This window comes from Myodes glareolus, chromosome 2 (genome assembly GCF_982192425.1).
Source record: "Myodes glareolus chromosome 2, mMyoGla1.1, whole genome shotgun sequence".
Classification (NCBI taxonomy): Eukaryota; Metazoa; Chordata; class Mammalia; order Rodentia; family Cricetidae; genus Myodes; species Myodes glareolus.
In genome coordinates, this window is record NC_142027.1 from 124099639 (window position 1) to 124121253 (window position 21615).

At 46.6% G+C, this 21615-nt stretch overlaps 3 protein-coding genes and 1 long non-coding RNA gene across 7 annotated transcripts in view; 3 read left to right on the forward strand and 1 right to left on the reverse strand.

Annotated features, from left to right (window-relative positions):
• Vps33a (VPS33A core subunit of CORVET and HOPS complexes) overlaps positions 1 to 2677 on the forward strand; it is a 27852-nt gene extending 25175 nt beyond the window's left edge. Inside the window, exons 12-14 of one of the 3 annotated variants that reach the window (XR_014998219.2) lie at positions 937 to 1105; positions 1622 to 1924; positions 2006 to 2677. Coding sequence is in view for 1 of the 3 variants with exons in the window: in XM_048447297.3 (XP_048303254.1) it covers positions 937 to 1105; positions 1622 to 1803 (351 nt within the window). In the remaining 2 variants the exon portion in view is untranslated. Of the gene's footprint in view, positions 1 to 936; positions 1106 to 1621 lie in introns of all 3 variants that reach the window. The other 2 variants (XR_014998220.2, XM_048447297.3) reach the window with 2 other exon arrangements.
• LOC125408763 (uncharacterized) lies at positions 2469 to 6412 on the reverse strand. Its single transcript, XR_007234564.3, has 2 exons — positions 6313 to 6412; positions 2469 to 3081 (listed from the first exon to the last, which is right to left on the reverse strand). It is a non-coding gene; the product is annotated as an uncharacterized LOC125408763 (long non-coding RNA).
• On the forward strand, positions 4959 to 6668 carry LOC146895396 (uncharacterized). Of its 2 annotated transcripts, none has more exons than XM_085679306.2 (2): positions 4959 to 5686; positions 6259 to 6668. In XM_085679306.2, the coding sequence occupies exon 2, from the start codon at positions 6349 to 6351 to the stop codon at positions 6481 to 6483; it is 135 nt and encodes a 44-aa protein (XP_085535432.1). In that variant the 5' UTR covers positions 4959 to 5686; positions 6259 to 6348; the 3' UTR covers positions 6484 to 6668. The 2 variants fall into 2 exon arrangements, with proteins under 2 accessions (XP_085535432.1, XP_085535437.1); XM_085679311.2 differs by having other exon boundaries at positions 4961 to 5686; positions 6345 to 6668.
• A 107-nt stretch (positions 6669 to 6775) lies between these two features.
• On the forward strand, positions 6776 to 21539 carry Diablo (diablo IAP-binding mitochondrial protein). Its single transcript, XM_087903646.1, has 6 exons — positions 6776 to 6930; positions 7625 to 7751; positions 11142 to 11273; positions 13227 to 13337; positions 13456 to 13552; positions 20778 to 21539. Exons 1-6 carry the CDS (start codon positions 6833 to 6835, stop codon positions 20972 to 20974), a joined length of 762 nt encoding a protein of 253 aa, XP_087759772.1. The 5' UTR covers positions 6776 to 6832; the 3' UTR covers positions 20975 to 21539.
• The last annotated feature ends 76 nt before the right edge of the window (positions 21540 to 21615 follow it).

Consider the following 21615-nt stretch of genomic DNA (forward strand, 5'->3'; position numbering starts at 1 on the left):
CCCCTTGAACACCTACTGCCTAACAAGGGCTAGATCTAAGAGCTTTTCTGGTGCCCCATTCCATTCTGGCTCTTTTTAATACTACTTAGGGTTTGTTTGTTTGTTTGTTTGTTTATTGATCCTGGAAACTAAACCCAGGTCTCACACATGCTAAACCTGCTTCCTAGCATTGAATTATACACCATTTCTGTGTGTGCACGTGTGCATTGTGTATGTGTGACTGACTCAGTGTAGTCCAGGCCAGCCTCTAACTCCCTACTAGCAAGTGACTTTGAACACTTTGATCCTCCAGTCTCAGTCTCTCCAGTGCATACCTGTAATCCCAGCACTCCAGAGTTGAGGCAAGAGGATCCTAACTTTGAGACTGACATGGCCTGTATAGTGAGATCCTGTCTTAAACAACAAATGATTAAAGCGAAGCCAGGCTGTAGATAAGAACATTTGCTGCTCTTCCAGAGGACCCAGGTATGGTTCCCAGTACCAGCATCATGTGGTCTACAAGTCCCGTGACTCCAGTACCTTCTGGATTCTGCAGGGGTCTGTACACTTCCATCTACAACTCACAAACAGATACCTGCTGTACACATAAGTCAAAACAAACTTTAAAAAAAGAAAAACGTAAACCGGGCAGTGGTGGTGCTCGCCTTTAATCCTAGCACTTGGGAGGCAGAGGCAAGCAGATCTCTGTGAGTTCTAGGTCAGCCTGCTCTAGAGCGAGTTCCAGGACAGGCTCCAAAGCTACAAAAAACCAATCAATCAATCAATAAATAAGAACGTAAAGCCCGGGTGCTAAACACAGAGCCCCTGCAAGGTGGATTGGAGCAAGACACAGGCAAGGGGTATTTTAAGTTTCTGTTTCCTAATCAAATAACTTCAGTTACCAAAAAACTGCGGGTGGCTCCCAGTCTCCATACTTTTTTCCTTAACTGTTGACAGAACCCCACAGACATTTCCTACGTGTACAGTGGTTATGCACCACTCAGTGTGCGGCTCGCTCAGCTCCTTTCCCGCCCAGGTTGGCGGAGTATCGAGGAGGTTCTCCGCATTCTCCCAGGGCCACACTTTGAAGAACGGCAGCCATTGCCCACCGGGCTGCAGAAGAAACGTGAGTTTATCTCCCATCCACAGTCAGTGTACTGTTGATGGGGCTTGTGTTGTGCCATTGCTTTGTGAAAACATTTGTAAAGTCAGTTGCTAATACACATTGGCAGCCCAGAGCTGTGCTGTGCTCTTGGGAATAGCATATTTCAGTCTGCACTGAGACCCCCAGGACTCGGGGTGTAAAATCAAAGTCAGCATTCTAGAGCCTCAAATGAACCGACTATACCAAGATGCACTTGACCTTTTTATACTTCTCTGTTTTTAAATATATTTATGATTTGTGTGTGTGTGTGTGTGTGTATGTGTGTGTGTGTGTGTGTGCGCGCGCGCGCCTGGAGCCGCCTATGAGCTGCCTGATGTGGGTGCTGGGAAATTAAATGTCCTCAGCAGGAACAATACACAGTCTTAACTGCTGAGCCATCATCTCTCCAACCCTTTTATATACTTTTAAATGAAAAAAAAATATTTCAAGAAACAGCAGTAATAGATAATTTTGAATTCTGAAATGTTTACATTTTAGGCCAACCCGGAGAAAACAGAGTCACGCTGATATTTTTCCTCGGGGGTGTCACGTTTGCTGAAATCGCCGCCCTGCGCTTTCTCTCCCAGTTGGAAGATGGAGGCACTGAGTATGTAATTGCGACCACTAAACTGATGAATGGAAGCAGCTGGATAGAGGCTCTCATGGAAGAGCCACGATAAGTCCGGAAGACATGCTGTGTCCAGGATAGTGCTTTTGTGTTGAGGACTAAGCCAGCATTGTCCAAGTACTTGCTCTTTCCTGTGGATTTGTCACCAGTCTCTTACCAGTTTGATTCCTAAGGCAAGTTTTGTTTCCTTCTGAAAAAAAATCAGCTTTGAAGAGTTTCTTGATGTAATGAAGTTTCTGCCCTCTCTGATTTAGCTGCATCTGTGCAGGTTCTCTGCCTACGAAGGACTGCTGAAGAGCAAGCCGCTTCTGCCAATTACCCATACAAAGGCTCTTTTGACTGCACGTTAACTCCAGGACATGCCAGTGGAGATGCCGCTAATGGGGCTTCAGTTTTCTTCCATGTCCGTTGTGGCCGCAGCATCCAGCTGACCCTACTGTGAGCAGTCGCAGCTCTTAAGTTTCTTCCTGCTGCTCTGTGACCATGGTAACTGCCATATGCACCTCTTTAGCACACCGGCTGTACTCAAGTTCACACATCATTTTTGCTCGAAAATACTCAGCTGATTGGTCCCTGAGCTGGTGACTGCAGCCACTGTGGTGAGTCTCAGTCCAGCAGTGACAGGTGCCACAACTGAGAGCAGGCATGTTGGTGAAGCTGGGAGTTCATCTCAGCATCCGGAGAAGTTAAGGGTGCCAAGCAAGGGACCCAGTGATGGCTTTTCTGCCATCATCCAAGTCTTCAGAAAACTTAGCCTGTCTAAACATTGCTCAGCTCGCATCCCAGGGTGTGGTTGCTCTGGTTAACTACTAACCACAAATTTTCTTCTTATTTTCTTCATGTAGAATTAGGAACAGTTCACTGCACATTGTAAGTGAAAGAAATTGTGTATTAAAAAATACAAGAATGAAAGGTGGCAAAGATAATGTTTGTTTCTCATGGAATGAATTTAGCCTTGATATTCAGTATTGGAGGGTGGGGGTGAAGTGGGGGCAATTCCCAAATGGGAAACCTTCTTGGCTCAGAACACTCTTTTTCAGCTCTTGTTCTTCCAGGGAGTTGGTTTTACTTTCGAGCCTTGACACTGGCTAGTCTCAGTGCCAGGGAGTGCAACCTACCTTGTCTTCAGTGTTTTCCACTCCTGGGATTCTGTTCAAGTTTGGTCAGGTCTCCTTGGCTGGGGTGTTTATGCAGTGAACAGATGCCCGGTTGTAATCTCATGTGTCTGCATTTGTTTCTGAGTCTGTATTTGTTTGCTCAGAGAATAGCAAGGTCAGCTCCAAAAATGTACTCAGCAGAATACTTTTTTAAAACCACACACTTACTTCATCTGTGAACAAATAGAAATGGTGATAATTATATTATGCCCTTTGATGCACACAAAGCTGTCTTTGTTTCTTAAGAGTGTGTTCTAACAGCTGGGAAGGCAGAGGCAGGTGGATCTCTGAGTTCAAGGCCAGCCTGGTCTACAAAGCGAGTTCCAGGGGACAGGCTTCAAAGCTACAGAGAAACTCTGTCTCAAAACACACACACACACACACACACACACACACACACACACACACAAAAGCTCTGAGAAAGGCTGTGGGAATGGAACACTTATTCTTAGAGAGGTTTATATGCCATGTCTGCACTTTTGTTGAGTTGGTTAGCTGGACCATTCTGCCACACCAGCCATCCTGATTAAAGACATCTACGTAGACCCTGTTAATTTACACATCTTCTGTTGCCTTAAATCCAGAAACTAAGTACTTTAACTGGATTGATTGTAGAGCAAGAGAGAAATGGTCTAGGGAGGGACGATTGGAATGGGAGGTTTCTTGAGAACTAGGAAGGTCTCCATATGAACCCTATTCCACTCCTGCTCTACTTGTGCTAGAATCGGGTTGTGATTGATCACTGCGTGCCGGTCTGCCTTGTTCTCAGTTGTACACAAAGGCTAGCTAGAAGCTGGACACAGTGGCACACCTTTACTGTGAGATCAGCAGACTGAGGCAGGAAGATTGGGAGTTCTAGGTCATCTGGGTTATATAGGTCATCTGTGATATATATTGAGACCCTGTCTCAAAAAAATAAATTGTGTGTGGGGGGACTCATTTAGCGTGTGGTAGAAGTGCTACTGAGCACATCCATGGGCCTGGCTTCCATTCTCAGAACAACATGGAGAAAAAGAAAAAGGCCCCAGTAGCTTGACCCTAGGAGGAAATGTTTGTGTTCTGAGGAGTTAAATTCAAGCAAATATACTTCTATTGTTGAGAGAAGGTCTCCCTCTATAGCCCAGGCTGGCCTTGAATTCAGTCCTTCTGTCTCAGACTACCAAGTGCTAGGATTTACCTACCCAAAACATTTTAAACAGCAAAATGAACTAAGCATCCGAAGTAAAGGGGCTGTGATAAAAGATGGCATGGCACGGAATGCAGCATACATCCCTGTCTCTAGGGATGTTGCCTCTAGGTTGTCAGTGGTACTCTAGGAGCTGATGCATTATTTATGACAGAGGATGCCTTCTCAGGCCATAAAAGGAAAAGACAGTATGTAAAATTTCTCATTATTTATAAGTGGGTTAATGTGAATTTTATTTCATGTTATAGTTCTTTATGTATCTTATGTAGAGTGTGTGTGAGTGTATGTGTGTGTTTATACACCATAGCAATCAGAGGACAGCTTTCAAGGAGTTGGTTCTCTCCCCATGTGAGTCCTGAGGATCGAGTTCAGGTTGTCAGGCCTGGTGCAAGCTCCTTTACCTGCTGAGCCAATCTTGTCAGCCCCCATGTAGTATTTCTTTGCTTAAGTTACTCTATTACTATAAAAAACCCCAGTTTGGCAGGTTTGTAGCTGGTACAAAGCATAAACTACATAACTGCCTTGAGGGATCCATTTGAAGACCGGGTAGGGAGAGTCTGAACTTTCTGTCTGCCACTCTGGTACAGGTGATGGCATTCATCTTAGCCATCCTTTCCATCTTGTGACGAGGCAAGGCATGGAGCCCTTCAGATGTCCAGCCCTCTGGGGGAGCAATTACTACGTACTGGCTTCCTGAGCTGCGTGTTGATGTTCTGCCCCTGTTTTCGAGCAGGCTTCACCAAGGCAATGATTTGATAATAAGAGATCCTGATTAAATTAAGGGGCCATTTGCTTCTGGATGATGATGTTATAAAAGGTTGACGTCCACACTGCCTGCTCTTCCAGAGGTCAAAAAATAGTCTTCATAATCTAGTATAAGCAGAAGAATAAGCTGTATATTTGTTCTTGCTTGTCCTTCGTAGTTACTTTGGGGAAAAGGAAAGTGTCCTTTGCTTTCCCAGCTGGCTCCTTTTGTTGCCTCACTTCTGTAGATGAACTTGGAAGTGGCCTGGGTAATGAGTTTGCAAACTGCTAAACTCTGTAAATTAGGATCATGCACCCTGGGGCTATCATCTGTGATTTTCACATACACATGTGCGTGTTCACACTTGCCTTTCTTAAGACAGCGGTTTTTCCATTAGGAAGACAGTCGTGGTGAACGCGCCGGCCTCTTGACAGGACTGCTTTCAGTTTTACACTGGAGGTACAGCCCAACTGGGGTGTTTAGACAAGCAAGACAAGAAGGGGCTTGAAATACCCCCTGGGGTACCAGTTGTTCAGCCCATTTAAGTCAGGAACCTTGAAAATCGCTGATGCCTCATCCTGTAGACTGGAGGTGACACAGGCAGAGGGCGGGCACGGCTGCCAGTGCCCCGCCTGGCCTAGGATTGCCTGTGCGCAGCTCCCTGGGAGCTCAGAAACCACACAGAGGTTGTAATTGGTCGCTAGACCACACCTAGTTGTTGAGTGCTTCAGCTGCCTGAAGACCTCAGTTCTGCCAAGATCGCTGCAGTGTGCACAAGTCTCTCTTCAGCAGACCAGAGAGAAGCTGTGGAAGCTGTGGCGGGGAGGAATCGTGGAAACTTTGCCAAGTGAGTAAATTGGGAAGAGTGGGAAGCTAGACACCAGCCTTGAGGGGATCTGCCAGGCAAGGCAGCAATGAAGATGAGCTAGTTTGTGACTCTTAGCGTCTGAGGTGAAATCTGCACGGATGGGGTGTGTAAAACATATTAGGAATGATGGGAGCCCAAGATCAAATTGGTACCTATTACTTGGCGCCCTTCGGTTTTAATCCTGACTGGCCACAAGGCAAGCATGCTGGGGCACACAAACACACACATCCTTAAAGTATATTGTCGACAATCCTGGGGTCAGGAAGATGACAGAGGAAATGAGCAATGGCATGCTGCTTCTGCACTCCCAGGCGGCCCACAGACAGAGCTGCAGCTTGAGTGACGGGAAAATAAAGCTATCCTCCACCAGCACATTAGCGGCACCAGCTGCATTAAAAATGCAAGAGGTGGTGGCAAGAGAGGACTGCGTTGGGGTCTAATGCAAAGCTAGGACTGGGAAAGACCAGGCCCTTTCCCCTTTTGGAGCTCAGATGCCAGTGAGAGAGAGTGTGGGCAACTACTGCTTTAGAAGGCACGTTTTCCCGCTGCAGAACAGCACTTTAGGCTTCTTTGGCCTTGGAAGAGTGCTGTCCCGCCACACGCACCCTACGCGGGCTCAGGCTCCAGGTCTCTGCAGGGCGATGCCGGCCTCGTCCACCGTCCACGTGTTGCAGCTGCTGCGGGAACTGCTCGCTTTCGTGCTCCTCAGCTATACGGTGCTCATCGGGGCGCTCCTGCTGGCCGGCTGGACCACCTACTTCCTGGTGCTGAAGTGACAGCGCCCGGCCGGTTCGCCCCGCCCCGCCCCGCCCCGCCCCGCCCCGCCCCGCCCCGCCCGGTGGAGCGCGTTCCCCTGTCCAGAAGCGGCCCCGCCGCGGCCCCGCCCCGCCCCCAGCCCACCAACCGGCGCGCGACCACGCTCCACACCCCCCGAGCCCCGGGGACCTGCCGCGTCCCGCGCCGAAGTGCGAGCGGTTGAACGCCAGGTGCGACCGTTACAGCCGTTTCCTAGCGCTCCTGTCCCGCCCTTTCCGCCTGTCCAATCGCAACTGCGTCCTCTAGTGAGGGCGTGGCCATGAAGCCCAGGGTTCCCTGGAGCCGGCCGCGCTCGCCGGGCTGCTCGCTATGCTGCGTCACTTCCGGCGTGTGCATCCGCTGTCCGTCCGCCGCGGGATGGCGGCTCTGAGGAGTTGGATGTCCCGGAGCGTGGCCTCCCTGTTCAGGTACGGCAGTGGCAGCAGACGGCTGGAAGCGGCGGAGAGGAGCCGGGTCCGCGGCGCCGGCCTGCGCGTTGGCCGCGGTCCGCCGCGTCCCGCCTCCCTCCGAAGTTTGCGGAGGGTGCCGCCTCCGCCTCCATCACGAGTTCCCGAAAGCGGGTCCTCCAAGCCCGTTGACCCTCCAGTCAGCTCAGAGTCCCCGAGGACACCGAGGGACAGACGGGCCACGGCGTTGGCTCAGGCCTGGGCTGGCAGCGCGCGGTTAGCGCACGACCCAGGAAACACGGGCGCCCGACGCCAGCGGCCCTCTCCGGCTGCTGCCTCCAGGACCTTGCTCGCAGGGACCATTCGAGACCCCTGGAACCCAGGCCCAGGGTTCAGGGCTAAGTCCTGTGAGCACGAGAGTTTTATCTTGGCGTCAAGTTGCTAAGCAGCTCGGAGGCAACTTTTAAACTTCTCCACCTAGTGGAAAGCGCCTGTTGCTCTTGCTGGCCTGGAACTCACGTCACTTGCCTCTGACTCCCGAGTGCTGAGACTAAGGCTTGCCACCACCTCTGTCCGTTTCTGGGACTTAATAGGCCACCCTGTGGTTTATTTTCTTGGAAGACCGCTGCTACCTCCTCATTTAGCCGCTGCCTGGACCGACTCGAGCCTTTTACACATTGATTTGTGCTTTTTAAAATTTGACTTATATTTCCAGGTATGGACAGCGTGTTCCTGTCGTGGCTAACTCAAAGAAACGCTGTTTCTCAGAATTGATAAGGCCATGGCACAAAACTATGTTGACTGGATTCGGCGTGACCCTATGTGCAGTCCCTATCGCTCAGGTAAGGGGCGGTCATGTGATTTTCCCGGTCTTAGTGAAGCTGCTTTAGTTTCCCAAGTGCCACCTCCCATGATGCTATGCGTTGTACTGTACCAGCATCTTCTCAGAGTTGAGCAGATTTCCCGTTTTCATTGTCTCACGTTGTAGAAACAGTAGTTTCCGCTTTTTGTCCCTGCTCCACCACCCCTGAATCGAGGAACCAGTGAAATTGAGCATCGTTTGAACTGGGAAGTAGACATTTATCCTTGTAGCAAACATAGAAGTAGAAGATTAACTTTGCAAATGAGCTTCTCAACCTTTGGGGGTCCGGACGTTAAAGATACAGTGTAAAAGAATTGAAGGCTGGAACAGGGAAGGAGTGACCATGGTTTTCTGAGAATGGGTGACTGTCCTGGGAATTCACAGGGCACTTCTCTAGGTTTTTATGGTTTAGTTTTCACTGAGTTAATCCTCCACTGCCTTGGCACTGGAGAGTGCATCTTTTACTCTCCTTGGAACTAGGAGGAAGTTAGTTAGAGGCACCCACCAGTTCAGACTAACTTGCTTGTGTAGGCGTCCTGTCTTCAAAGATGATATTAGGAAGGGGAGGGGCGAGCTAGTAGTGGAACTGTTTAATAGGTGAGGCCAGAGGGTTACCCAGGAATCAAGTTCCAGTCACCTAGTCAGTACTGGCATAAACACTACTTCAAGTTGCTGCTTGTTTTTGTTTGTTTTTCGAGACAGGGTTTCTCTGTGTAGCTTTGCAGCATGTCCTGGAACTCTCTCTGTAGACCAGGCTGGCTTTGAACTCGGAAATCCGCCTGCCTCTGCTTCCCAAGTGCTGGGATTAAAGGCGTGTGCCACCACCACCCAGTTCCAAGTTGCATAAAGGATAGAATGAGATAAAAGAAAGATAGTCTGTTGGCAGAAGCCTGTCATTCAGCAAAACTTTACAGAACAACTTGTTTGTGCCATACACTGGGAAGGTAAGAGTATGTGAAAATACAGATTCTTGCTATCATAAAACATACATTCTGGGTAGAAAATAAGCAAGCATAAGTTAAGTGAGGTGGTATATTCCTGTAATCCCAACACTGGGGAGGCTAGGGCAGGAAAATCAAAATCATAAGGTTAGCTTGTGTTAGTTACATCTTGAGATGTCTCAAAAAAGCACACCAAAAAGGAGAAGAAAAAAAAAAGCCCAGCAGTGGTGGCAAATGCCTTTAATCCCAGAGGCAGAGGCAGGCGAATCTGAGTTTGAGACCAACCTGGTCCAGGGCAGCCAGGGCTACACAGAGAAATCTGTCTTGAAAAACAAAACAAACAAACAAAATACAGAAAGAAAGAGAGATTAGCTGATGATGTACTCTGAAGGAAATAGGGTGCAGTGGTTCGGGACAGCTTCATGTCAGGGTGCTTCGAGAAAGCTACCTAAGGCAGAAGCCTGCAGCAGAGGGATTAGGGGCAAAAGCCTGGAAGCTGAATTTTGTGTGGTGTGTAACAAAACAAGGTGAATGGAATGGAATGAGGAAAAGGTGAGGCCTCAGAGGTGACCAGGGATCAGATACTGTGATTTGAATTGTGTGGGTCATTGTGAGGCTCTGGATTTTATTCTAAATAGATCACAAAGGATTTGTTCTTGGAATATTATGATCCTGTATAGGTTTTAAGGTTATTGTTTATCTGGAGAGAGTAAAGGTCTAGTTGAGATGGCGGTACCGGCTGGCAGGCAGCAAATGGAGAAGAACAGAGAAGTGGGTCTCATAGGAAGAACGAGTGTGTTGGCGAGAGTCCTTAGAGCAGCCAAGTGCCTCCTTAACAGCTGAGTCCCTAGCATTTTTTTTTCTTTCTGAGAATTGTGGGGTTTGTCCTCTTTTCTGTTGATGCACTGTGTTCTGAGTCCCACGTACTAGCCAGTCCTGGGCCACCAGACTGGAGCTGCTGTGATCTGCTCTCAGGAGCCCCATTAGTGCTACACACAGCTACAGTGTCTACTTCTGCCTGCACTCCGTGCCTTAACCAGTTTCATTTCTCTCATGCCTACCAGGCTTTCATTTCCTTCCTTCCAAGGACCTTAGCTTCTTCAAGTTCAAGTCACATCCCTTTAAAGCCTTTCTCAGTTCCTGGTCAGCTCTCCTCCTCTTCTGACAGCTGCTAGATAAATGTATGTTGTGATGTTTGGTGATCGTGTCTGGCACCGTGTTGGGTCAGCAGAACATAAGAGAAAGAGTACAGCCTTCGGAGAGAGTTTGCATTGAGATTTAACTAGCTATTTGATTTCTAGGGAAAGTTTCCTGGCTGTTGTGTGTGTGGATTTCATCGTCTGTAAAAGGAGAAATGAGTGAGAACACATTGTAAAGTTAGCATCATTACACTCAGGACTTCAAGATGCTGTGTCAGCGTTTCCCTCCTTGTGAGCAGAGCTGTTGATCGGAGTGCTCTTCATATGTGATAAATAGACAGACAGATAGATAAATAGAATGAATTTTTTTTCCAAGACACTGTTTCTCTGTGTAGCTTTGGCTGTCCTAGAACTTGCTCTGTAGACCAGGCTGGCCTCAAATTCACAGAGATCCACCTGTTTCTGCTTCCTGAGTGCTGGGATTAAAGACGTGCACCACCACTGCCCAACTAGGATGATTTTTTTAATTTATTCACATATTAAAAACCATTTCTTACTTATGCTGCTTTTAACAGTTACTCCAGAGTTTTACAACTCTCTTCAGCAAGACTAAGACAGTAAGTAGAGCGGTTGGTTTGGATACAGCGAGGTCTCTGTTGAGAAGGAAAGGAAGTTATTGAGATGTTGAATGGCAGTGGTTTTGAGCTGGAGTGACCAGATCCCATAATTCCGATGGAGGGTTCTAGTGATTTTTGTTTTTGGTTTTTCGAGACAGGGTTTCTCTGTAGCTTTGGAGCCTGTCCTGGAACTCACTCTGTAGACCAGGCTGACCTTGAACTCACAGAGATCCACCTGCCTCTGCTTCCCCAATGCTGGGATTAAAGGCGTGCACAACCTCTGCCCGGCCGGGATTTCATGCAATAGCTGAGGTTATAGTGACTAGATCTTCCCCCGCCCCAGCAGTCTCCCCACGTCCACCCACTCACTGTGAGTTCAGTCACATCAGCTCTTGGAAGTCTTTGCCGGTAACATCCCAACACAGGACTGGTAGTTTCCCGTGACTGCCACAGTTCCCTTGACACTCAGTTTTCTAGGAGAATGAATGTCGAGAGATTATATTCCTATGCTATCTTAAGTCACCACATAGAAAGCCTAAAAAGTTACCCCAAAGAAGTGTGCTGCTGTGGGTTCATTCACACGAAGCACAGGGCTGGGCGCTCTCCTGAGACCATGCAGTTCTTGTCTTAAGCTTTATTCAGGTTGGAAATTGAGTGACTGTTTGTCTTTCAGAAATCGGAGCCTCAATCTCTTAGTAACGACGCCTTAATGAGGAGGGCTGTGTCTTTGGTGACAGATAGCACCTCCACCTTTCTGTCCCAAACCACATATGCTCTGATCGAAGCAATCACCGAGTATACAAAGGTACGTCTGTTTTGTGCAGGTTTTTTTTGTTGTTGTTGTTGGTTTTTAGTGTGAAGAGATGGAACCCAGAGGTCTATGGGTCAGGCAGGTGCTCTACTACAGTGCTACAATCCCCACTCCCCTCCTAAACTCTGATTTGCAGTTTCCAAACTGTGACTCACCACCATGTCCTCTCTGATAGCTGTGTTTGTATTTTATTGGGACTTAGCCAGGCTTATGTATGTATTGCGAGAGTGTAGTAACTTTAGCAGAGGTCATTAGGTTCTTTTTTTTTTTTTAAATAGATTTTAAAAAAAAAATTCCAATCCAAATTCCCACTCCCTCCTCTCCTCCCATTCCCTCCACACACCCTCCCACCCCATACCTTGGTCCTTGGTCATTAGGCTCTTGAGCCTCAAATATTTACAGTCTAGCCCTTTTTTAAAAAGTTTCTGAGTTCTGTTTTTTTGTAGCTAGCAGATCATTTATAAAATGTTTGCCTTAGTTTTATTCTGGCAGCATGGCGGTAGACACACAGAATCCCAGCACTTGGGCGGCAGAGGCAGGAGGATGAGAAAGTCATCTGGCTCAGCAGAGTTTGTGATGACATTTAACCACCCCAAGAGCAGCCAGCATGTAGTGGTTTCTGGCTCCAGTCCTAGCCACTCTGGAGGAGGAGTGTTTGTGGCCATCAGCATAGCAAGCAAGACACTATCTTAAAGTCATTTATGCATTTCTTTTTCTCTGCATCTCTGTGTAGATGGCTAACAAAATTTTTATTTAGGGTTTATTTTGTGTGTGTGTGTGTGTGTGTGTGTGTGTGTGTGTGTGTGTGTGTGATAGGGTTCACAGTGTAGCTCTGGAACTCACTATGTAGCTCATGCTGGCCTCAAACTCAGGATCTATTACAAAATTTTTAAAAAGCAGGCTGTGGGTGACCCTGCTCAGGAGGCAGAGGCAGGAAGATCTCTGAATCCTAGACCAGCTGAGTTGACATAGTGAAAACTTATCTCAAATTTAAAAAATTTTAACTTATATACTGGATGATGCCTCTATTTAGACTTGTATAATCCAGTGAGGCACAAGGATGAGGAGCCAGTTTACTGTAGTAGGGTTTACTGGTGTGTATGTGTGGGAGTGCATACAGGTGCCCAGAGAGACTGGGGGTGGAGCCTCTAGAGCTGGAATCATACCCAGCCTGCGCTCTCCACACTGAACTCTGCAAGAGTTTGTGACACTATCATCTGCCCACTCCTCCCTCACATTTGAATGTCTTGGAGCAGAAAACCCTGCTGTCCACTCAAGGCAGTTCTGATAACTATGATCCCTGACACTCGAGGGCTGACCTTGGCCGTTAGCCTGCCCGAGGAGGAAAGAACCCCACAGCACAGTGGACTAACAATCTTTTTCTCTTGTATTATTATTATTATTATTTTATTATTTTTATTATTAAAGTGCATTGGTGTTTGACCTGTTATGTGTGTCTGTATGAAGGTGTCAGATCCCCAGAACTATATTTACAGTTGAAAACTGCCATGTGGGTACTGGGATTGAATCAGGGTTCTCTGGAAGAGCAGCCAGTGCTCTTAGCTGCTGAACCATCTCTCCAGCCCCAATTCTTCTACGTCTATTTAAGACAGTCTCACTAGATAGCTCAGGGTTGTCTTGAACTTGGCATTCTCCTGAGTGTTGAGATGGTATGTATGCACTACCACCCCAGGGGTTTTCTTTTTGTGGAGGAGGGGGTTTCAAGACAGGGTTTCTCTGTGTAGCTTTGGGGCCTCTCCTGAAACTCAATTTGTAGACCAGACTGACCTCGAACTCACAGAGATTCACCTGCCTCTGCCTCCTGCTGGAATTAAAGGCGGGTGTCACCACCATCTGGCAGGACCTTGTTTTCTAAGGTGTGACTGTCACTAATCCTTCCCTTGTACCTCACTTACTTTACACACTCATTATTTTCTGTGTTTGTAGGCTGTTTATACGTTAGTTTCTCTGTATCGACAATATACAAATCTACTTGGGAAAATGAATTCACAGGAGGAAGATGAAGTGTGGCAGGTGATTATAGGAGCCAGAGTTGAGGTGAGCAGACTTGTCAGCATTTTCATATAATGGTCCTCATTATAGTGTCTAAATGGTTATTTTGAGAGTAACTGTGTTAACCCTTCATGGTCTCTGGAGCTCTTTTCTGATCTTACAGATGACTTCAAAACAGCAAGAATATTTGAAGCTGGAAACCACGTGGATGACTGCAGTTGGCCTGTCAGAGATGGCTGCGGAGGCCGCCTATCAAACTGGTAGGTAAAGGGCTGGGTTTTTGTTGTTTCTTACTTTTAATGTAGTTAAAAGTGAGGACTTTAGACTGTCTGATTGACAATAGAAATATCTCTTAGAGCAGTGGTTCTCAACCTAGTCCTGTGACCCTTTAATCCAGGGCCTCATGTTATGATGGCCCAAAACATAAATTTTTGTTGCTACTTCATAAATTTAATGTTACTACTGTTATGAATCATAATGTAAACATTTGATATATAGGATATCTGATATGTGACCCCTCAAGGAGTTGAGAACCATTGGTTTAGAGGTTTCCCCATTTCTGTGTTGTATGTATATATGGTCTCATAGCCTTGGCTAGCCTCAGACTTACTATATGTAGAGCAGGCTGTTCTCGGCCTCTCCAAGGGGCAGGCCAAGCTGCCACATGAAGTTTTGACGTTTTGTCTGTGTTCACAGAAGTCAGGCTGCGAGTCTAGAAAAATAACCAGTGGAGCTGCTATCAGAATGTTGCTAATAGCTTTAAGGGTTTCATCCTTTTCCGTGTGATCATAAGCCTGTGTGCCCCTTTTAAATAAGACCAGAGAGATGAACCAGTAGAGCATTTCTCTGCTCGGGTGGGTCAGTGTGGCACTTCGTAGGCATCATCAGTAGGCACTTTTGGGTTGTGGTGCTCCTTTAGCATGGAGCTTGTTCTGCCACTCAACGGTTGCAGTTAGGAAGTGGCTAACCTGAAATTAAGCTTTGCTTCTTTTCTCTTCAAATACAAATGTTAGAGCTGGATATGGTGGCTCGTGCCTATAATCCTAGTACTTGGAGGCTGATGCAGGAGGATGTCTGTGAATATGAGACTAGCCTGGGCTACAGAGCCTTTTCTCAGAGAGAGAAAGAGAGAGAGAGAGAGAGAGAGAGAGAGAGAGAGAGAGAGAGAGAGAGAGAAATCCAGGTTACCACACTGGAAATGGGGAACCTAGGGTCCAGAGCTCTGCCCTCTTCTTGGTGCACTACACAGAAAATGTGTTTTTCCTTTCTGCATCAAGTGTGATTTGGCTGTTGGTGTCTCTCCAGTGGACCTAAGAGAAATGATTAAATAAATGTTCAGCATCTAATGTGATCTAGTCCCAAACCAGATGTGTGCTTTTTTTTCTCATATCAGGATTTCAGATTGAGGTTCTAAAAATTATTTTTTTTAAAGTAGTGGATGGTTTTATTTTAATGGGAATGTTGAGATGGTCTCACTCTGAGGCCAAGCCAGTCAGTCTTAAGCTTGTAGTGATCCTTCTGCCTCAGCCTCCCAAACGCTAGAACTGTGGGCGTGAGCCATCTTTTCCAGCAGGTTTGTTTTGGAAAGTCGGTGCTATATAATTGTATTTTATACTATACTAAACTTCAAAAATGAACGTAGGAAAGCAGCGTTATAGAAGCCAGTGGCTCGCCAGATGTGATGGGCAGCTTCCAAGAATGCCCCGACCCATGGGTTAGTCATTGGAGACCCTAAGTGGGGGAGTGAGAATTGAAAGGGACAAGAGACACAGAGGATGAAGACAAGACAGGATTCTGATCAAGTCTCATTAGGAGAATAAACAGGGTAGATGTAGGGCAATGGGAAAGAGGGAGTGGGTTCTAATGTCAATGGGTAACTAGGCAGCCATCATGAAATATGTTCCAGAGAAGATTACAGCGAAAGTCACTAATTACAAGGAAACATGTTTTAGCAATTAGTCAGAAAGAGGGACTGCTAGTAATATCAAAAGGTTAATAAATCAGAATAATTGGTTCTTAGGCTGGAAACTTAAAAGATAGCAAAAAGTTTCTCACATGAGGAAGTTCTGAGAAGGGCATCATGAGCCTCCCAGGGACCCTCCTCCTCTGCCTGTGGGAGCACTACTGAACAACACGTGTTCAGAAACGGTAAACTGTGGGCCAGGACTCTTCTCAGAGAAAAGCCTGTAAGGTACTAGGAAGAGGAGCTAGAACCAGACAGTAGTAGTTGATTTACCCTGCAAAAGTAGATGCAAGATAACTGACAGCAGACTAAAGTTTTACATTTGATTAAACAGACCTCCACCTGCCTCTACTTGTGGAAACACTACTCAGGAATCAAGTCTGAAAGAAGAAACTTACTTTTCTAAAACTTGGGAAACTTTGACTATAAAAAGTAGGGGGGGGGCTGGAGAGGTGGCTCAGCCGTTAAGAGCACTGACTGCTCTTCCACAGGTCCTAAGTTCAATTCCCAGCAAACACATGGTGGCTCACAACCATCTGTAATGAGGTCTGGTGCCCTCTTCTGGCCTTCAGCAAACACGCAGAAAGAATATTGTATACATAATAAATAAATATTTTTTAAAAAGTAGTGGGGAAATAAAAGCACACAAAGCTTTTCTGAGAAGTCATGGGTACCAGTTCACACACTACAAAATAATGGGGAGGAGGGGACAAAGAAAACATGGTACATTGAGTTGAGGCAGAAAATGACAAAGTCTATTAGAAAGTACAGACTGGCCTGGTGGTGGCAGCACGCGCCTTTAATTCCAACACTCGGGAGGCAGAGGCAGCTGAACCTTTGAGTTCAAAGCCAGCCTGGTTTACAGAGCGAGTTCCAGGACAGCCAGGGCGATAACAAGGATACCTTAACAGGCTGTGTCAGAAAAATAATTCTAGGCCAGTGATATGGCTCAACAGGTTAAGGCACTTGCCACCAAGCCTAATGACCTGAGTTCAATTTCTGGACCCCACATAGTAGAAAGGATCCCTAGGCGTTGTCCTCTGACCATGACCGTGGTATCACACGTGCTTGCACACAAGGATGGAAAAGTTCTCAACAGAAGTACACCTGAAACAGTGTAGCACAGAAAACCTGAACCAACATGGGTGTCAGAGAGGGAACTGAAGAACTGAGCAACAAGGCAGAGACAAACATAACAAACATGATGACCTTTGCATCTTCAGGGACTCGCAGAACAGAAGTGGGAATCACCCTCTGTCTTCTCAGTCCGTGAGACAGGGTCTCTCAGTCAGCTAGTGTGGTTAGTGTCACTAGCCAGCTTGTTCTTGGAGGTTGGTTTTCCCATCTCAGTCTTCCAGGCTGGAATTACAGCTGGCCTTCGTGCCCACCCCACACACGCATGGGTTCAGGGGACACAAACTCTGGCCCTCGCATTTGGGTGTCACGTGGTTAACCACTGAGTCTCTCACCAAGGTTAGCGCTCGTTTTATTTATACACATACACACAAAAATATAAGTGTTGACCTGCCTCCCAAAAAACCATAATGCACTTAAGAACATACAAAGATTGATTTTTATACCACACTGATGTTACTTTCTTGAAATTTTCACTCGTTGTCCTTCAGCCCATTTCCTCCATTCCTGCTCTGCCCAGTGTAAATATGCTTCCTGGGGTGGCAGTGTAGCTCAGTGGCAGTGCCTTGGCATGCATGAGGTCCTGGACTTTGTTTTTTCTTTTAATATTTATTTATTTATTATGTATACAATATTCTGTGTGAATGTCTGCAGACCAGAAGAGGGAGCCATTACAGATGGTTGTGAGCCACCATGTGGTTGCCGGGAATTAAACTCAGGACCTTTGGAAGAGCAGGCAATGCTCTTAACCACTGAGCCTTCTCTCCAGCCCTAGACTTTGTGTTTTTTTTGTTTTGTTTTGTTTTTTTTTGTCTTTTTGAGACAGGGTTTCTTTGTAGCCCTGGCTGTCCTAGAACTCGCTCTATAGAGCAGTCTGGCCTCAGACTCAGAGATCACCTGCCTCTGCCTCATGGGTGCTGGGATTAAAGCCCAGCTGATGTCCTGGATGTCTTAGCAGATCTACAGGGCCTGATGCCCTCTTCTGACCTCCACAGGTACCGCATACACGTGACATCCACTCCCATAGACAATCAAAATTATTTAAAGAACAATCCCAAGCTAAAGAAGGAATAAATGGAAATATAAAAGTATTTAGAATCTGAGAACAAGACCAAGTCTGTCACAGAACAAGGGCTCCTGGGGCTGGGGACCTGCCTCAGGTACCTCCAGTATAGCATGAAGGCCTGCCTTTGGATCCCCAGCGCCCATGTGGAAATTGCAGCTGTGGTAGAACACACCTGTAACCCCAGAATGAGGAAGGCAGGGACACAGATTCCTTGGAGCTCGCTAGCCAGTCAGCCTAACCAGGTAGTGGGCATCAGGTTCAGTGAGAGGCCCTAGCAGAATAATGTGGAAAAGTGAGTGGGTACACCCATATCGACCTCTTCCCTCCACACATGATACATGCCTGTAGTCACCAGCACTTGGGAGGATTAGTAGTTTGAAGCTAGCCTGGGCTATATGAGATCCTGTCCCTTACAGATACCACAGAGTAGTTCTTGGGTGGTTATGCCTATAAAGTATATCTCATAAATATATGAACGGCAAGTTGTCTTTGTTGAAGTAGGTACCAGTAGTAAGTTATATACAAAGAGTGGGCTTACAGGCTGATGAGATATGGATACTGATGACCCGAGTTTGATCCTCAAGACAATTGGTGGAAGTGTCGGGGACCAGCCTCGACAAAAATACCTCTTGCCAGGAGAGAGGCGTAGGGATTTAGAAAATAATAATAAAATGGAGAAAATAATAATAAAATAGTATTGGGAGGGAATTGCTTAAAATACCCCTGACCCCAAAAGTAGGAGTAAGACAAAAGACTGTATTGACATGATACAAGGAAATGAACAGACCAACTGAAGGTCGAGGGCTGCATTCATAGTTAGACACTCTGTTGCTAGAACAAAACATTCTGTAGGCAAACCGCTCCTGGGTGGAATCAATCCTTAAGGGAACTAGAACTTAGTAGGATCCTTAGACTCTTGTTTGAGGTAGGTCTGTTGATCTACTTCTCTATTTCTGGAATACAAGGGCTGGCTATTAGCCACACCTGTAGACAATAACCTTGAGAGACCAGAACTCTGTTGTACAGCTAGGTGGGACTTTTGAGGTAGTAACACAATAACCCTGAAGAAACTAGAGGTTAAGTTCCAACTCTGACCTTTGGTCAATGTGGAAATAGGCTCACATCAGGCCTTCACATCAGATTCCTGCAAGCTGTCCCGACTTCCACAGGCATACCCAGCTACTGCATAAGTAAATTAATAAAAGCATGGACTAGTGGAAAGCAAGTCCAAGAAAACAGCAGAAGAAAATATTTGAACATAAGATTAACTAGGCACAGTGTAAAAAGACAAAAATAGACGAAAGTGGAGTATGACTTTGGGGGTGGGTGTCTGGACTGGTTTTTGGTGGTAAAGACACTGTGGTCTAGCATCACACTAGTAATACATTCCAGTAAAGGGACGTCACCGTCAAGTTAACACTAGGAGCCAGTGAAGTGCCAGCTGCCTATTTACAGGATGCTCCTTCCAGTCATTGCAGGAATATAGTGTTGTCATTACTAGCAACAGTGTAGTGGAGAAAGGAGCTTGGGATTTAAAATTAAGAGATCATTATTGCCCAAAAGCTCTTGGAAAGTTCCGTAACTCCTGACTTAAAATCCTGGGTTTGCAAAGCATACTCTGTCCCTGATTTGCTTTTCCCTCTAAATCACATAAACACAGGATTAGAACCCCAAAGGAACTAGCTGTTCATCTTGCTGGAAACCGTTGGTGTCTTCTGTTTGCACAGCACCATAGAAAAAGAAAAATTAGGCTATTGAGATGACTCAGCAAATAGTCTCCTGCCACCAAGCCTGGCCACCTGAACTCAGTCCCTAGGACCCAAATGGTGTTAAAAAGAAAACTGGTGCAGGTGGTGCGTGGTGGTGCGCACGCCTTTAATTCCGGGCAGAGGCAGGTGGATCTCTGTGAGTTCGAAGCCAGCCTGGTTTACAGCAAGAGTTTCAGGACAGCCAGGGCTACACAGAGAAATCCTGGTGGGGAGAAGGACTGACTTCCTCTAGTTGTCCTCTTACTTCCCCATGCACACCATTCTCCACCTTGAAATAAAATAGAGAAACTAGCACCATCTAATACAGATTACACAGCTAAAAACTAGACAGCATTTCAACCTAACACATCTAGGTACACAAGGGTTTGGATTCTCTTAAGAGACATATTAAATATAAACATCCAAAGACCATATAAATTTTTACATATATCTAAAATAGGTTGAAGAACTAAGGAATCCATAGAAGACTAATAGTAAAGTTGAAATTACATTCAAAGATGGATATCAAGCCCGTATTATTTGAGGGGAAAGTTAGATCTTCAAAAATAGAATTCCAGGTTGGAGAAATGGCTCTGTGATTAACACGCTTCTGCAAACATGAGGCCCCAGGTTCAGATCTCTAGCACCCATGCAGAAACAAGCTGGGGCAATACACACACCGTTTTGGGAGTAGGCTCCCTCTTCTTTCCTGAGGGCTTGTCTGGCTAGCCAAAGTAGCCTAATCACCAAACTCCCAGTTCAGCAAAGAGACTCTTTAAAAAAAAAATCCAGCCTGGCAGTGGTGGTGCACGCCTTTAATCCCAGCATTCGAGAGGCAGGCGGGTCTCTGTGAGTTCGATACCAGCCTGGTCTACAAGCGCTAGTTCCAGGACAGGCTCCAAAGCTACAGAGAAACCCTGTCTCAAAAACAAACAAACAAACAAACAAACAAATCAATCCACACTACTGTGTGCATGAAGTGCTGACCAACCTGTGGTAGGTGTATAAACCAGCACAGCACCAGACTAACAGCTGAGTGGGACTACTTCTACATCGAGCTGCAAGTCACATATGGGCATTACCTTAAAATCAGGGATAGCCGAACACACACAACAAAATGTTCAAATGTAGCACCCACCTGGGTAGAGTGGTGCACCTTATGGGTGAGACAGAAAAATTCAAGGCCTGGCTGAGCTGGATAGGGAGACCCCAGGTTTTTGTCTTTTTTTTTTTTTTAAAAAAAACAATTTGGTGCTTATGTCCTTGGGTGTATGTGCATGTAGATGCCCACAGAGTCAAGAATAGGGCATCAGATTCCCTGGAGCTCGAGTTACAGGTGGTTGTGAGCCACTCAACATGGGCTACTCCCCATCTTGGGTCCTCTAGAGCAGCAAACGCTCTTGACCACTGAGTCATCTCCCCAACATCCAATACCCCATCTTGAAAAGCATAAGATGCAGATTTGAGCTCAGAGAAGCAGGATGGTAACCCCATGAGGGCTGGGCTGCAGACTCAGGCCTATGTCTGACTTCTCTGCCTAATTGTGCTCAACGCACTGTCCCTTCTCTCACCAGGAGCCGATCAGGCCTCTATAACCGCCAGGAATCACATCCAGTTGGTGAAGTCGCAGGTGCAGGAGGTGCGCCAGCTCTCCCAGAAAGCAGAAACCAAGCTGGCTGAAGCACAGACACAAGAGTTGCACCAGAAAACCCAGGAAGCCGGTGATGAGAGGGCTGACCAGGAAGAGGAGGCCTACCTGCGGGAAGATTGAGGCCTTGAGCCCACTGCCCTATCTGCCCACTCAGTGGGGAAAGCGGGCGATGACATCCACCTGGTGTCACCCCCAACTCTGCAGAGACAACAGGCTCTGCCCTTGCCGGTCAGACCGGAAGCCTTTTGTGAGCTGTGCCTGCCCTGCCTGGTTCTTGGCCCTTGAGCGAGGTTCATCCAACACTGTCTCACTCAGCACCTCTCTCGCCAATTTTTTTTTTTACCTTACACCCAAAGTATTTTACCAACTTGGGCCAGAGGAGGAGGGGCCTTTTCTGCCATACCCTCAAGTTCAATTGCTGTTTAGCTGCAGTTTTTAATATTACTCAGATTTTCAAGTATAATTTAAAGTTTGCCCTAAAAGAGGGAGCTTGTCTGGTTTGTAAGATTTGTGTTTCTAATGTCCCTGTGAGCACAGCTCAGCTAAGGAGTTTCTCAGAGTGTGACTGCCCCTGGTGCTCCCCACAAGCCTCTAACACATGCTTCCTGGTCGCCCCTTCAAGTTTCTCTACTATATCCAAAGGAAGAGAAGTTTGGTGTTTGCATTAAAAAAAAAAAAAAAGTCACGCAGTGTCTTTCCTTCATTGCCTAGGCTGGGGGAGTTGTAGCCCCGGGCCTTCCTGTGGCAGACGCTCCCATTCC

What these genes read in the sequence shown, in the direction of transcription:
- LOC146895396 (XM_085679306.2), top strand. Translation starts at nt 6,349, where the DNA reads ATGCCGGCCTCGTCCACCGTCCACGTGTTGCAGCTGCTGCGGGAACTG.
- Diablo (XM_087903646.1), top strand. Translation starts at nt 6,833, where the DNA reads ATGCTGCGTCACTTCCGGCGTGTGCATCCGCTGTCCGTCCGCCGCGGG. An exon ending in CAATCACCGAGTATACAAAG is followed by an intron (nt 11,274 to 13,226) that starts GTACGTCTGTTT and finishes CTGTGTTTGTAG; the next exon opens with GCTGTTTATACGTTAGTTTC. An exon ending in TTATAGGAGCCAGAGTTGAG is followed by an intron (nt 13,338 to 13,455) that starts GTGAGCAGACTT and finishes CTGATCTTACAG; the next exon opens with ATGACTTCAAAACAGCAAGA.